General features: G+C 38.4%; 1 protein-coding gene across 2 annotated transcripts in view; it reads left to right on the plus strand.

The window, feature by feature from the left end:
• The window catches only part of LOC122656954 (putative RNA-binding protein Luc7-like 2), a 60,886-nt gene extending 47,313 nt beyond the window's left edge, over positions 1-13,573 (plus strand). The window contains exons 9-13 of one of the 2 annotated variants that reach the window (XM_043851659.1): positions 394-452; positions 794-875; positions 2,708-2,754; positions 2,824-3,090; positions 13,193-13,573. In XM_043851659.1, coding sequence (XP_043707594.1) covers positions 394-452; positions 794-875; positions 2,708-2,754; positions 2,824-3,090; positions 13,193-13,211 — 474 coding nt within the window. In that variant the 3' untranslated portion in view covers positions 13,212-13,573. Of the gene's footprint in view, positions 1-393; positions 453-793; positions 876-1,205; positions 1,262-2,707; positions 2,755-2,823; positions 3,091-13,192 lie in introns of those variants that run through there. The other variant, XM_043851660.1, reaches the window with a different exon arrangement.
• The last annotated feature ends 2,058 nt before the right edge of the window (positions 13,574-15,631 follow it).

Raw genomic sequence — 15,631 nt, forward strand, 5'->3', positions numbered from 1 at the left:
TCTTGCAATTAAGTCCTCACTTCCCTTTTTTATAAGTTTTAGGACACTACATCTGTCACTTGCTCTGCTCTATATGGGAAGAAGGTTTGGGTGGGTGATTGTGCACCTGTGTTGGCAAAGCCTAGGTGACCTCTGGCTATATGATTGATCTGGTTGGGCATTTAGGAATTCAGGTGAATTTGGGATACTAGAATGTTGATGGATAAATTTTTTTTTCCTTGAGGTTAGTGGGTACCAGCCTTTAGGCCCTCTTAACCCAACTCAGGAATCTAAAATTGTCTAGAAACTTGATGTGTGTGTGGGAGAAATAGTTTATTAATTTCAACACTTAATGCAGTATCGTGTATTTAAATTTAGCAATTCTATCATTCTTAATTCTTGGATCCTTTGCAGACTGATCAGAAGCTACGAGTCTGTGACATTTGTGGAGCTTTCCTGAGCGTGTATGACAGGTAAACTTCTGTTTTCTGTCATTGCCTAAAACTATTTTATTGTAGCTATTCTGATGGAATCGAAAGAGCAGTGTTATGGGTTTCAAGTGCTTCAGCTTTTTGACCTGGTGTATTATACCTCCTTGTCATCAACAGGCTTTTGGGCCCAGTTTTTCGAGGATTACTTTTGCAGCTAAAGAATGTGCGTGTTTTTCTGTTTAATGCTTATAGATTACATAGAAATTATAAACTTATGAGTCAATGCTGTGCTTTTCTTTTTTTTGGGTAAATAATCATGAGATCTGGCCAAATGATTGTGGACATTTCTTAGTGAGATATTTTAATTTCCATGTAATTTGCAGTGACCGTCGTTTGGCTGATCATTTTGGGGGAAAGCTTCACTTGGGATATATGCAAATCCGTGAGAAGTTGGTTGAACTTCAGGTGAGATAAAGAAGCCTTCATCATGAATATGGAATTCTCTTCTACCTTTTCCCATTATAATAAAAATACATAGAGAGTACAGAAGGGCTCTCTGAATCAGCAAAAGTCATATGGTGCCAAATTATTTGAGATTTCTGTCTTTTGGCATTAAGGTTAGTACTTTCAATCTATTCAGTTGACTAGATATGTTCTGTTGTTACAACATAGATAATACTAATGTGCATATAAGATCTAATGCATGTTGTCTAGGTGGGAAATTTTTGTTTGAGTCTCTTTACCTATTTTGTTTTTGGGCCTTTTTAAGTTGGAACTCTGAACATGTTGATTCAGGTGCTGGTATAATGTTTCACATTCTCCCGTAGAAAGTCTCAGTTAGTATACAATCTGTGAGTTTCCCTGACCTCAGTAGAACGCGGCTATTCCTATGATTATCAATAATATACATGTCCTTATTTACAGATTTTTTGTATGATTGTTTCCTGATAATAAAAGTTCCAGTGATATAATATAGTTGCCTCAGCGTCTAGGCTACCCAAGGCATTTGAGAGGGTAAAAAATCAAGACGACACCAACTAGGCGTCTAGTCGGCGACTCCTTGACAACTATTATCATAATCTTTGTTGATCTCTAGCCAAAAAAATAAGATAATAAAAACGACAAGGGAGAAACTGGCAATAGGGACCTATATCATGGTTCTCCTTGTCAGTTGTGCCTCCACAAATTTCCATGAACAATGAAATAGTCCTGAAAGGGAGGCATTAACAGCCGTGTAATTTGAACTGAAGCTGTTGCAAAGGGAATAGAAAGTCCCTAAGAAAGTTCTTGATACAAAACTTTGTAGTATATGAACAGATTCTCAAAGACCATACTACATAGCCATCACCAACTGTGTATTCCACGTATAGCAGATCCAGTAGTTTGACTTTGACATGTACAATTCTATTACATCTGCTGCAGTTGGCCTTGTGTTTGCACATGTGCGAGGTTATGTCATTTTTTTTCTTCTAATTCATCATTCTTGCTATTTAAGATAGGCTCTCAACTGAATTTGGAAAGCCTTTTTGTAGACTTATTATCAATTTTGGTTTTGATTTGTTATGATAAAAATTCATTTTTTTTCCATTCAATGTGAGATTTAAAAAAAGAAAAAAGCAACAATAAACAAAAACAGAAACAGAAACAGAGGAAGAGAGTTGCAGTTCTTTAAGCAGTACTAATGTAATGAAGAAACTAGGTGTTTCATGATGGACTATTGCCTTATTTTGTAAGTGCTTCTTACCTTGAAAAAATCTATGCTGTATTTCCCTTGCTTTTCTGAGCTGTCTGGGTGTGTACCCAGTGCACGAGGCTCGTGTCACTGCGGGGTCTGGGGAGTGTCATAATGTATGCAGCCTCTTACCCCCCACTTCGCGGAGAGGCTGTTTCCTGAGACTTGAATCTGTGACCACTTGGTCACAATGGAGCAACCTTGCCGTCTGTTTTGAGTCCCTTTTCCATACTGAATAAACCATTTATGCTCTCCTCAGAATGTTACACTGCCAATTTTCCTGTAGCGATTGGTGCTGATGGTCCCTTAGTGGCAAATTTTGTATGAAGTATAGCCTTGTGATTGTTATATCTCTGCAGGTTCTTGTTGGAAGTTTTGGACATTTGCTGGCTTGCAGTGGTTTTCATTTCAGTAGATTTGGATTTAAGTGCCCTTCTGCTTTCTTCATCTAACTATGTGTTTACGTATAGAATTGTTGTCATTACTGACCGTATTTTTACTTCCATTTGATTACACTCATAGTATTTTTTTGAGCACGATTTTCATGGCTATTGAATTTTCTCAGGAAGAGAGGAACAAGATTCGTAAAATTCGAGCTGAAGATGATAGAAGGTGCTCCATCCTTACACCCTTGCTTTCCCTTTTTCCCCCCTTTCTGAAAATCTGTCCTTTTCCACTCAGATCAAAGGAGCGGAGTCGGGACCGCGACAGGGCAGGTAGTAGGGACCGTGATCGTGATCGTGATCGAGAGGATCGAGGTGACAGCCGAGAGCGTGAGAGGAATTATGATTGTAGGAGTAGAGACCGTGATAGGTATAATGATCGAGGTCGTGGGTATGTTCGGGAACGTGACAGAGAGTCAGATCGCTCTCTCAGTTACGATTCAAGAAGTCGTAAAAGGTCACGTTCAAGGTCAAGGGAGCGTTTGAGGGATTATGATCGCCACAGGTGATGGTGCTTTTCTAAATTTTCTGAAATAGAAGCAATGTTATACTCGCATGGCAGAATCCTTCCCTTAGCTAATTAATTTTCTCTTATCAAAACCTGATTAGTAGTTAAATATGGGTAGTCAGATTCAGTAGTTTAGTAGAGTCAGCTTGTTAGTGACTAGCTGTTCTAAGGTTTTAAGTTTCGGTATCTGGTATTGAATTGGAGGGGTGATTGTAAGAGATGTATCATATTAGAGAGACACAAGATTCACTAAAGATACACATGGAAATGGTCAAGAAACGGATGGTAATGTTTATGACAAATGTAAAACACAGTTTTAAAGCATAGGTCCCTGTGAACCGCTGACAAAAGTGCATCATAGGTTGCTGATAAAAGTGAAACCACAAATACGGCATAAGGTAGCTGCGAATCACAAGTAACTGCAGAAGGTTGCTGTGATCCTAAATCACACATCATGAGGTTACTGGGAACCATATAACACAACATAAAGTTTTTGGGAACCACAGTTAAGAATCTTGTTGCTTGATTAGGTGAAATTTTCAATATTCTAATGATGGGGTTTTTCTCAAATCTAAAAAAAAAAAAAAACATGGTAACTCATTGCTATAAACCCTAAGTGCGTAAAATATTCATTTGTTTTGATATCTATAAAAATATTTTTATTCAGAGCGATTTTGACAGCATTCAAGAGACGAGATACCTTGAAATAAATAATTGTGATTGGCCATTGATATATGGTTCAAGCCATTAATTCCTTTTTATTCTAGCACACCAAATAAAGGTTTGACTGGAGCATAACTTCTTCATCTACTGGAAAGCTGGTTTTGTGATTTACCTAATACAAAAAGTCTTATGTAAAAATAAAATCATTTGATCAGCCAAACATCTTAGATAACAAGAACATTTCTCTAAATCGAGAATAGTTTAATTACTTATTGATAAGATCATATTTTCTAAGAACGGTATAAACCAAATGTATGTTTTGATTATTTCAAACTTCCAACAGCTTGCTTCTTCAGTTCTGCTGTCGTCTAGCTCTATGTTGATTTTTGATAACTTAATATTGGTTAATATTGATTTTGGATTACTTGATGGAACTTAATGTTGATTTTTATGACAAAGTACATATTTAACATACTAAATAATGTTAGAAAAGAGGGAAATAAAAAATAACACTTGGGAGCCTTGTCGCCTAACCACCACCTCAGGTCACCTTGATGCCTTGACAACTATGTATTGGAGCATCCAAAGGCTTCCATTGAGCATGGCCATGCCACCTCGAAACATCTTTTTTTATAGTTTATCATATATCGGAGCTACTCCCAAATCATCCCTAATATGACCATTCCTTACTTTACCCTTCCTAGTTTTGCTGATGTAGTTAAATCACAAAAGCAGGTTTATTGTAATGGAAATGAGCCTTGGGTTGGACCACATATGTGATGGGCCTTTGTCCATAGGATTTTTGCTGTTATAGGTTATTAATATGGGTAGGGACTAGGACTACAAGATTAGTCAAGTAGGATTAGTTTATTCCAAATAATGTAGGGTTATTTGAATCTTTTTTATGTTAAAATTTAGCCAAGTCAATCTTCAAATTATTAGGAATTTGAGTCCATATTCATTTTAAGTCTATGTTCTGTTTTTAGAGCCATAGTTTGAGGAGGTGTGTCAAATATTAGTTTGTTTTTGGCTTTTCCAAGAAGTAGTTTCAGTTTCAAGTCATTGCAAGAGTATAAGAGAGTCAGTTTATGAAATCTCTATATAGATGTAGTTGCCTATGGCCTCACCCACGAAATTGTGAGTAATAATATTGAAGTCTTCTTTGAGATTTGGCTGTGTGGATTCATGGTGTGTTTGGATGGATTTCCAGTAATGCTAAGAAGGATTCCTTGGTGGAAGAGTGGATTCTCTTCACGGGTTAGGTAGAATCCTTATCATATTCTATTGAAGTTTAACAAAGAAACTACGAGGGAACCCAAGGAAGGACAATTAAGATAGAGTGAGATCACAATATGAAAACTATGAAATCCACAAGAAAAATCAGCGAAAACCTACAACTGCTAATTGCCATGAACTCCCTTTATCTCTAGAGAGAGTGTGTGTGTGTGAGTGATGTCTCACTATATGAAAACTATAAGAAAAATCAGCGGAAACCCACAGCTGTGAATTCCCATGAACTCCCATTATCTCTCGTAACTTGTGTGTCGTTAGTCGTAACTTGTGTATATATAGGTGATCAGCCAAAATGTCTCGTGTCCTTGTTTGAAAAGTTGGGAGTTGTTGAGTCGAAAACTTTTTTTTTTTTTTTTATGAGAAGGAAAATAGATAAATTAAAAGGAGGAATATACAAGAGAGTTAGAGTCCAAGGCCTTAATGGCCAAATTAGAAACTACTGCAGAACTCAAAGGATCAGATATCTGCTGATTCGAACGCCATACTTCTTTTATCTTCAACCCTAAACTGGAGGCATGATCATGCCCTATACGAATACAACATAGTTCTGGCTCCAATTTGTGGGAAGATTTGATCGAGCCTGTAGCAAACAATTTAAACTTGCCATTTGTCAAAAAGACATAAGCCCATCCTGCTTTACTTGATCCTGGGATTTGAAATCCTGCACTGATTAAAACACGAAATTTAAAAATAGGTAAGTGAGAAAAAGTAGACAATTGAGGCACCTCCTCAGGCTGGTAATATACATTAGGGGGATGAGCAAAAGGGGGGGGGGTTTAATTCCAAGTCAGCTTACCATCGTTCAATATTTTTCATAACCCAAATTGGATCCGGTTTTTCATGTCCATAGACTACCTTGTTACGAGCAGATCAAATAAATTAACAAGAAATATTAAAGACCCCAAAGAACCAAGAAAGGGAATGTTTATTCAACTTGAGAGACAGAAATTTTCTAGAGAAGAGTGAGACAAAAATTCGGTTCTCAAACCTAGCGGACCAGCAGCCCAACCAAATATGTTTAACCCAGTCACAAGAAAGGAATAAGTGCTAGTATGATTCGACACATTTTCCACAAAGAGCACAATATGGTTCGATTGGAAGTCATTTGTATAAAGTAGCCTTGATTGGGAGACCTGCATTAAACACACGCCAGAAAAACAATTTCAATTTGGGATGTAATTTAATTTTCCAAAAGAACTTCCACCAAGTGGAAAGCAAAGGATTAAAGGGTGGATTTAAAGAAGACAGGGATCTTACAGCAAGTTTAGTGGTGAGTTTACCAGTCTTAGTCATGTAGCACCACCAACTATCATCAGAAGCAGATAGATTTATTTTATGAATATGGAAGGAGACATCCACAGGGACGGTAGGGTTAGGTAGGCAAGAATTCCACTCAGAGTTAGAAATAAATTTATCAACCTTATCAGGCAAACCAACAGTATTTGGAGGTGGAATAGAACGTTCTGTCTGGGAGAGATGGAATCCATGGATCAATAAAAAAAAAAAAGTCGATTTCCCATTGCCTATTTTCTTAACCACAATCTTTTTCAAAGATAGAATAGTATGTCTGATGCTATTCCAAGTCCAAGATCCATATTTAGAAATTGTTTTGGGATCGAACAAGGAGAATTTTGGGAAATAACGGGCTTTTAGGACTCGAGCCCACAAAGCAGATTGATCGGTAAGTAATCTCCATCTAAGGTTCATTAATAGAGCCTTATTATGATGTTTAGCCTTACGAAACCCAAGCCCTCCAAGAGATTTAGAATGGCACATTTTATCCCAAGCAATAAAAACAGGTTTTTTCTGAGCCCCATGTTTGCCAAGCCAGAAATTAAGGCAAATAGAATCAATGAATCTACAGATCTTAAGGGGAAACTCAAAATAGTTCATAAGATAAGCAGGAGTAGAGGCTAAAACCAATTTGATTAAAACAGAGCGTTTTGCAAAAGCAAGGAACTTAGATTTCCAGGATGTTAGCTTGTTTTGAATCCTTTGCACCACACTACCAAGCTCCTTAACTTTAGATCCTCCATGGAAAAGGTTAGTACCCAAATAGATGGTGTCCTTAGACATTTCCTTAATGCCTAAAACCGAACACAAGTTAGCCCTGTCCAAGGATGAAACATTCCTACTAAAATGAACACCACTCTTAGAGAAATTAATTTCTTGACCTGATAAATCAGAAAAAAGATCCAAAATGGCCTTAATTGTCAAAAGGTCCTCAGAAGTGGCTCTACAAAAAATAAAGATATCATCGGCAAACAGAAGATGAGAAATTTTCGGGGCTGTTCTAGCCACCTTCACCCCTTTGAAAAGATTAAGATCCCGATAAGTAGTGAACAACCTGGATATAACCTCCATGGCCACAATGAACAAATATGGACTCGAAGGGCAGCCTTGGCGGATACCTCTAGAGGCATGGAAGAGATTAAAGGAGCTACCATCCATTTTTATTGAGAAAGAGGTGGAAGATAGAAGAGAAAAATTAAATTGCTTCATTTTTCCCCAAAACCCAAATAGCGGAATAAAGAGAATCAAATTCTATTCCAGTTTATCATAAGCCTTGGACATGTCAATTTTAATTGCAACATAACCCATTTTACCCTTGGTATGTTTGAAGAAGTGAAAGATTTCTTGAGCAATAATAATGTAATCATGAATTTGCCTGCCAGGGACGAAAGCCGCTTGAAAAGGATAACTAAAAGAGTGCAGATGCGGTTTAAATTTGTTAGCAATCAATTTGGACAAAATCTTATACGAAACATTACAAAGGCTGATAGGTCTAAAATCACCTAACCGGGAGGCCGTATCTATCTTAGGAATAAGACAAATGAGTGTGTGGTTTAAACCATTGGAGAGAAAATTAGAGTTAAAAAAAGGGGAAACAAGAGAAAATAAATCATTTTGGATAAGAGGCCAAAACTTCTGAAAGAAACAAGGTTGGAAACCATCAATTCCAGATTTCCAAGCGCTTTAAACAGACCAATAGAGAAAACTACCTTGCTCAGATCATCCATAGAGGGGGGAGAGCAAATAGAAGATGAGTCCTCCGTAGAAAGCGCTTGGGGAAACAAGCATTCCACAAAACCTGCATCCAAAGGGTTAGATGTCGAGAAAATCTTTTCGAGATGAGATGCAAAAGCATAAGCCATCTCCTTAGGGTCTTCCAGTTTCCGGCCATCTTCAGACCAAATGAAATCAATTTTCTTTTTCCTCAAATTGGACTTAGAAACAGAATGATAGAATTTAGTGTTCCTGTCCCCATCTTGAATGTAGAGATGTTTGGACTTCTGAAGCCAGAAAAACTCCTCGGCATAAAAAATCCATTTAAGGTGTTGTTGGGTCTTAGCCATCAAATCTAGATTGGGGAATCCTCTGACTTATATAGATAGCTGTTAAACAACCTATTTTTAAGAACATCCATATGCCCCAAAACATCCCTGTTCCACATTCTTAACAAGTTAGAAAAGGAGGCCAATTTAGCAGGGAAGGGATCCTTAGGACAGGTAGATTAGGGTGAGGTGCAAAAGGAAAGAAAATCTGGGTAATAAAGCCAAGTTTGTTGAAAGTGAATTAATTTTTTATAGGAGGGTCTAGAACCAGAAGTAGGGAGAAGAATGGGGTTATGGTCAGATCCTACAGGGGAAAGATTCGAAAGGGAGGCTAGAGGGAAAGTATCAAGCCATTGAGGGGAGGCCATAGCACGGCCGAGGCACTCTTTAATAAGACGAGGGGGTTTCTATTTATTTGACCATGTAAAGCAAGAACCACCCATCTTGATAACATCAAGAGAAAAGGAATTGATTATATTCTTGAGCTTAAGGGTAGAATAGGAGGGTTGAAAAGGTAGACCACCCAATTTATCACAAGGGTTGAGTACATCATTTAAATCCCCAATGATGCAGAACATTCAGTCATGTTTCATGAGGAAATTAGAAAGCAACTCCTAACATTCACCACGATCAGGAATATGAGGGGGGGTGCATATAAAAAGATTAACCAGTAAAAAACCTCACCCCCGTCAGCAATTTTGATTCCAATGAAATAATTAAAGTTGCATACAGACAAGATTTGCACCGCTAGGTTCAAAAGTACCCACAGTCCTCCTTTACCACCTCTAGATCTAACACTATTTATAAATGCAACAGAACTATAAAGAGAAAGGGGAGCTTTGGGCTTCACTAGTGAGTGATCCACACACTCAGTCTCACACAAAAATAAGATGTCAGGATGAAACTTATTGACATGGTGAGATAAACTTTTCTTAGTTAGAAGATTAATAAAGCCACGGGTATTCCAAGAAAGGAATAACATGGTTAAAAAGATAGAAAGGCCAATAAAGGAAAAGGAACCTAAAGAAGGAACACAACGATTTAGAAAGGAAACAGATAATCTAAACAGGACAAAAGAGGAAACAGTAAAGTAATCAAAGAAAGAACAGTATATAGAGAAGAGAGATACCGGGTTAAGTGGGTGTGTTTACGTGGTCGCTCCAGGAAATGAGACCTAAGGGATGCCATCCTTAGAGTGATTGTCAAAACTGCCCAATTCAGAACCACAAGAGAGATCTCCAATCCAATCAAAAAAACAAAGGAATGAAGAGTGGAAGGAAGATTAGAGAAGAGTAATAAAAAGGTTCCAGAATTGATTAAAGGGTAGAAAGTCCAAGTGGCAGAGAAAGAGAGATGGATGTAGAAGCAAAATCCACCCCCCCCTCTCATTTTTTTTTATTTTTTTTTGGGGGGGGGGGGTGGGGGTGGGCGCAAGGACACCAGAAGGGGTTCCCCACAGAGTCACCAGACGGAAGGCTGAACACCATCAGGTCAGGAGCAGCAGCCAAAACCAAGTCAACATCTTTAAACCTAACCACCGAAAAGAACGGAGAAATGTTTTCCAGCAACCCCGAGCTCGCTTCCACTATTGAGCAGACTATCAACATTTCCAGAAATGATGGTGAAGCAGTAGATCATAACGAATCACTCGAAGATGTGGTGTAATAACATGCTGAAAATACTTCAAAGAAGAGTCGCCTAGAAAGTCAACAGTAGGGCAGAGAACAGGATTGTGGCATAACCAACCATAGCGGCCACAGAATTAGAGAGCCTCAAATCAGAGAAATACAGGAAACAAGTCCCCACGCCCAATGCTGATCAACGAAAGAGGCCACATAGGCCAAAACCAATTAAAAGATATTAGAAAAATTATCCGGGCAACCGTAAGTGGAAGCCCCAACTCCGTGGGTAGAAGGTCTAAGACAAGGACCATCCCACAAAAGAACTGCTTGCTTGATGGCAACCAAGAAAAGAATCCCAAGGGAAAGGGGCTAGCCTGAACGCACAAAGGTATGAACCACATTTCATATATAAGCAAAAAGAGCCAAAAGTATAAGAGCCATTCCACACCACCACGAGCAAGTGAGAGCACTCGATCACGAGTCGCAACAGAAACAAACCCCACCAAGAACAGGAAAGTGGATTCTCCCAAACAGGACAGGTACATCTCTGTAGGCAAGAATACCCAAATTCATCAACCAATCCACAGAAAAACTGATGATGATGGGTAACTGAAATCTTCCCAAAACAGGACAGGTACATCTCTGTAGGCAAGATTTCTCAAGAACCCCAACCAATTCACAGAATAACTGAAGGTGATGGGTGACTTAAATCTTCCCCGTCCACCTGATCAAGACCTGGTGGCAAGAAAAAGAATCAGGCCTACCAGGCTCAGCTCCAGGCCGATGGTGACCACAAAGATGGTGGGCAGAGCCAGACAAGCAGGAAACTTGTGTGTGTGGGGGGGGGGGGATTTAACTAGAATAAAAAGTGGAAGGAAGCCCAAGTATGGAGACACCCCAACAGGAATCAACCACACTCACCTTCAGAAAACAGCCGATCCCCAAAATAGCAAGAATCTACACAGAATCAAGCCAGGAAACGGTAGTAGAAAGGGTAAGCGAGTCCAAGCCGAGGGGAAGCACGGTCATGACCAACCAGAACAACCCAAACCCAGCAAGGAAAAGAAAAATAGAAATGAATATTAAAGTACAGGAACAAAAAGAAAAGCAAGAAGGAGAAGTGGATCGAGATCAACACTGTGGTTCTGAAGCATCTCCTCAAGCTCAGAGTCCTGAAGCGACCTGTAAACACTCACCTAACCCAGAAAAGAAAAGATAAGAGAATAGAGAAAGACAAGGGCTAAATATTAAAGGGGGATTGTAAAAAAGACTAAGGCATATGGGTCAAACACAAGCTCCAAAGCACGTTCCCCATCTACGCGCCAGCAGAGATGATGAGTTCTTTGTTGAGTTGAAAACTTGGATTGGATAACATGTAGATTGGATTCTGAACTCATATAGGTGATACCATGTTTTAAGAGCTACTTTATCTATTGTGGTTCTTGTCATAACCCTCTCAAATTTTGTGGATCTAACTTCTGTTATCATATTCTCTTCAAATTTGAATTTTATTAGCGAAAGTGTCTGATCTCTCAACTCTTCCCTCTTTTCTTAGTAGATGTAGGACAGGGCCATTGCCTTCTGATTTCAATTTCGGAATTCTGTGAACTTTTTCTGCCTATTGGATTTGATCTCTATGGTCACTCAACCTGGGTTTCAGGAGAACCAGACCATCATACATCGATCGAGTTCTCAGTTCTCACTTAATTTGTTAGTTCTGATATTTTCTATTTCTATTCTAGTTATATCCTATTTTGTTTTGTTAGTTGTTGTTTGTTCTGTGTGTACTAGAGATCCTGTGTTTGAAACTAGTCTACTTTCTAGCTTGGGACTGGTCATCACATTACAACCCCCCCCCCCCCTCCTCAAAAGAAAGAAAAAAGGGGATGTAAAGGAAGTTTCACAGTTAACATATGTAAGGTGGAGGAAAATAGTCAAACTACATGTATTAATCATTATGTCCATGCTCATTTGGAGGAAGTCCAATCAGGTATCCTCTTCTACATTGTATGACATATTCCCATGTGAAAGCAAGCTGCCAGATTCATTGTTAGTGCTTCTGGCACAATTTACTCTTGTGGTTGCGTTTGTCAAGGGTCCAAGCCTCCAGCTTGAAGTGGTTCTGCCTTGGAGCCTCACACTTTTTATTAATACTCAGATCATAGTAGGATTGGGTGATGCATTAATACTCTAGGGAACCTGGATATTTTGCATATTTAAGCATTGTTGTTGCAGACATATTTCGTTATCTGTACAGGGCATAGCTTGTGGAGTCAGAAATGAATTTGGTGACTTGGCTGAGTTGACTCAAGTCCTAGGCTGTAGTAGTTGAGTCGAATGTCGGTTATTCTTGTGCCAACTTGGTTGAGTCAAGTCAGTGAGTAGGCACCAAGTTGGGTCGAGTCTAATTAAACTATAAATTTTTGAAGTGAGAACTCGAGCCTTGTTGTCCTTTGGGGAATAAGATACCTACATGCTGCTTGTCCAGCATCTTTCGTTATTCAACATGTTATGGAGTTTAATATTTCAAGGAAAACAAGTTAAAACTACGGAAGAGAAACAATAGAAGTTACTTCGAACCTCAAACCTTTTTGAGTTGGAAAAATACAAATAGCTCCATTGCATCAAACTAAACTACACTAATAAATTATATTAACAAGAATCTCTTATTTACATGACTCTCCGAGTTGAATAAAAAATCAGTGTCTGCAATCTATGGTCTAGAGTCCTGTACCAGGGCACATATTGTGTGGTCCCTGAAAAAGAACTGGGGGAGAAGGACTTACCTGTTTTTAAATATCAGGAGGTACCACTATATAAATTTATCACATGGAAAGAAAATCATATTTTTTTGGCATGTTTGGATCTAAATGAAATGAGGGTGACTGGTGTATTTAGAAATTTTCTTGTATGTTATTATTTGGAACTAGTGACAGCAGCGGCTATCATCCCTGTCCGTTTGTATTTGCTAGCAAATTTTTTTCTTTTTTCTCCTACTTTGTTCTTAATCTTCACAATTCAAGCAAACTCATCCTTGGAATCTTTTCTTTAGTGATTATAAAGCAAATCATGAGACTTTATGTACAACTCTATAGGAATTCTAGATCAAAACAATTTACTTCTTTTGTTTTGATTTTGGACATTATTTCAAAGTTGTACTTGATTTTACGTCATACCTAATTGCAGGCGTTATGATCGGTACTAGGAACTCAAAAGGGCTATGGAGTTTGTTTTTGTTTCCAGAGTTGATACAATTAACAATTGGTGGGAAAAGATGGATATGTTTTTGGAATATTCTTAGTAGGTTGCAGAATGGAAACTATTTAGATGTGTTTCTGGTCCTGCTGCTTGGAATGTATTCACCAAGTTGAGGTTTAGGGAGAGATTGTACTTGACATACCTGAAAGTTCGTGTGTTATTTTGGGGCTATAGTGATCTCGCCTTTCTACTGTAGTTTTAAAATTCTCTACTCTGGATGCTGGCCAAGTTGTCTATTGCATTGTCTTGGTGACGATCTAAAATGGGTGGTCTTGGATTCATAATCTTATGCTGAGAGCTTTACTGGTCTATTGATCTATATTTTTTTTATTTACATTTCTTAAGCTGTCATTCGTTCATCAATTGTTGGCTGGGAAGAGGAGTTTAGAGTCTTTCAATGAGGGAATATAGGATCGATCATCATGTGAGATAGTAGGATGTAGAATAATAAAAAAATGGGTCGGTGTTCTTTGGGGGAGTGTCCCCGATGTGTGATTTCTGCCTTTCATGCCAGTTCGGCTGTGTGGTCATTTTGCCCGCCCTCTTGTGTTTAGGCGTGGGTAGTACTCCCCTAGAGAATTTCCTTCATAAAAAAAAAAAAAACAAAGGTTTAGGTTGCAGTAAGTTGATCACAAGGGCGTATGGGGACGTGCTGGAGTGGTTTTTTATTTTTATTTTTTTATTATGAAATGAACATTTAATTACTTAAATTATAAGTTGTTTAGTATTTATTTAGAGAGTTAGCTCTAGCATGATATGCTAAGTTATGAGCCGGCTGGATATTGTAAACAAGTTAAGACTAGTTAACATAAAAAAAAATCAAATGAAAAAGTTTTTATGGCCAACGATCGGCATCCGCATCTATCAACCAATTGGATGGTTCAATCAAGTTCGTCCAGATGATTAATTTTCTGCTATCTTAGTAGAAGTCCCTCTTCGATCCCTTGTTTGAGTCCCCTGAGTTTTGTTTCATGTGCATGGCTTGTAATTTACACAACGAAACACATTTCTCTTTAACTTCCATCACTAATAACAATTAAAACTTCAATATTTTTTCATAGTTACATCCGAGTATTCTACGCAGCGGAAATGAAACAAACTTACAATATGACAAGACCTTCTCAATGATTTACCTACTCTTACTCTTACTTGAACTTACGTTCTTTTCATCTCATGTTGTCGATCACGCGGTCACGTATCACTGTTACCTCTCAACCCATAAGTTTCCCCATTGGATGAGGTACATTGTGAATACCATCTACATAACTTCCCCCCGTTGGATAGGGCACGTCACTTATAATATCCCTCTCATGCCATAACTTCTCCTGTTGGATGAGGTAATCCATTATACTCTCATCCCATAACTTCCCCCATTGGATGAGAAAACCTCACGAATATTTCGCATACACATTTCCTATCATTGTCTTACTCACTCCTCGAGTGAGATGGATCAAATGACATTCATAACAAGTATGATCAACACTATGAAATAACATTTGCAAGTAATCTCACAACAATATTCATATCCCACAACTTATCTCAACTATTCCATTCACATTTCGCATTTCATTTTAACATAATATTCTTACAATGCATGCAATTCAAACCATTCCATGACCCGTGTTTCCATATTTGTTATCCCAGTAACTTATGTTATAAGTTCCATCATCAATCACATGTTTTTATACTATAATAGGGTATTTATACCATCATGTCGACACAAGATTGGAAAGAAAATTTCAAAGTAATAACTACTCATATTGGTTTCATTGAATTACTCTCATTATGATTATCGATCCGAAAAAGGGATTAGAATAAGTTAGAGGCCTCATACGTATGATCCAACCTTTCCCATAGAATTTTGCCAGTGAAAATAGGCAAAATCAGTCTTTTGGGGACTATCGGACTCGTCGATACCCTATCGGATTGGCAGCCGGATTTGCCTATTAATGATCCAATAGTCCTTGGTTCTCTTTGGGTAAACAAGCTTTATGGCTCTAGGGACTAACGGAGGGGTCACTGGTACCTATCAGATTCCTTTTTGGGACTCCTCGATTAGCGATCCGATAGTCTTGATAATTAAAGAAAAACATAATTTTAGTTCCAGAGGCTAACAGAGGCCTCAGATAGTTCAATCGGGTTGCCGATTTGGCTAACGACCTTGCCAATAGCGAATCTGGGTTTGTTCTTGTTATACCCGTGCCCAAACCAGGTCTAATTTGAACTTGGTGGACGACTATCGACACTGATGACATGTGGGTGGTAACAGTTATGGAGTCAGGTGAAGTTGCTGATTTTCCTCCATGCACGTGCTCATGGTATGAAGGGAGTACGTAGGAGGAGATATCCGAATCCACTTCTAAATGT

Source organism: Telopea speciosissima, chromosome 3, assembly GCF_018873765.1.
Source record: "Telopea speciosissima isolate NSW1024214 ecotype Mountain lineage chromosome 3, Tspe_v1, whole genome shotgun sequence".
In the NCBI taxonomy this organism is placed as follows: Eukaryota; Viridiplantae; Streptophyta; class Magnoliopsida; order Proteales; family Proteaceae; genus Telopea; species Telopea speciosissima.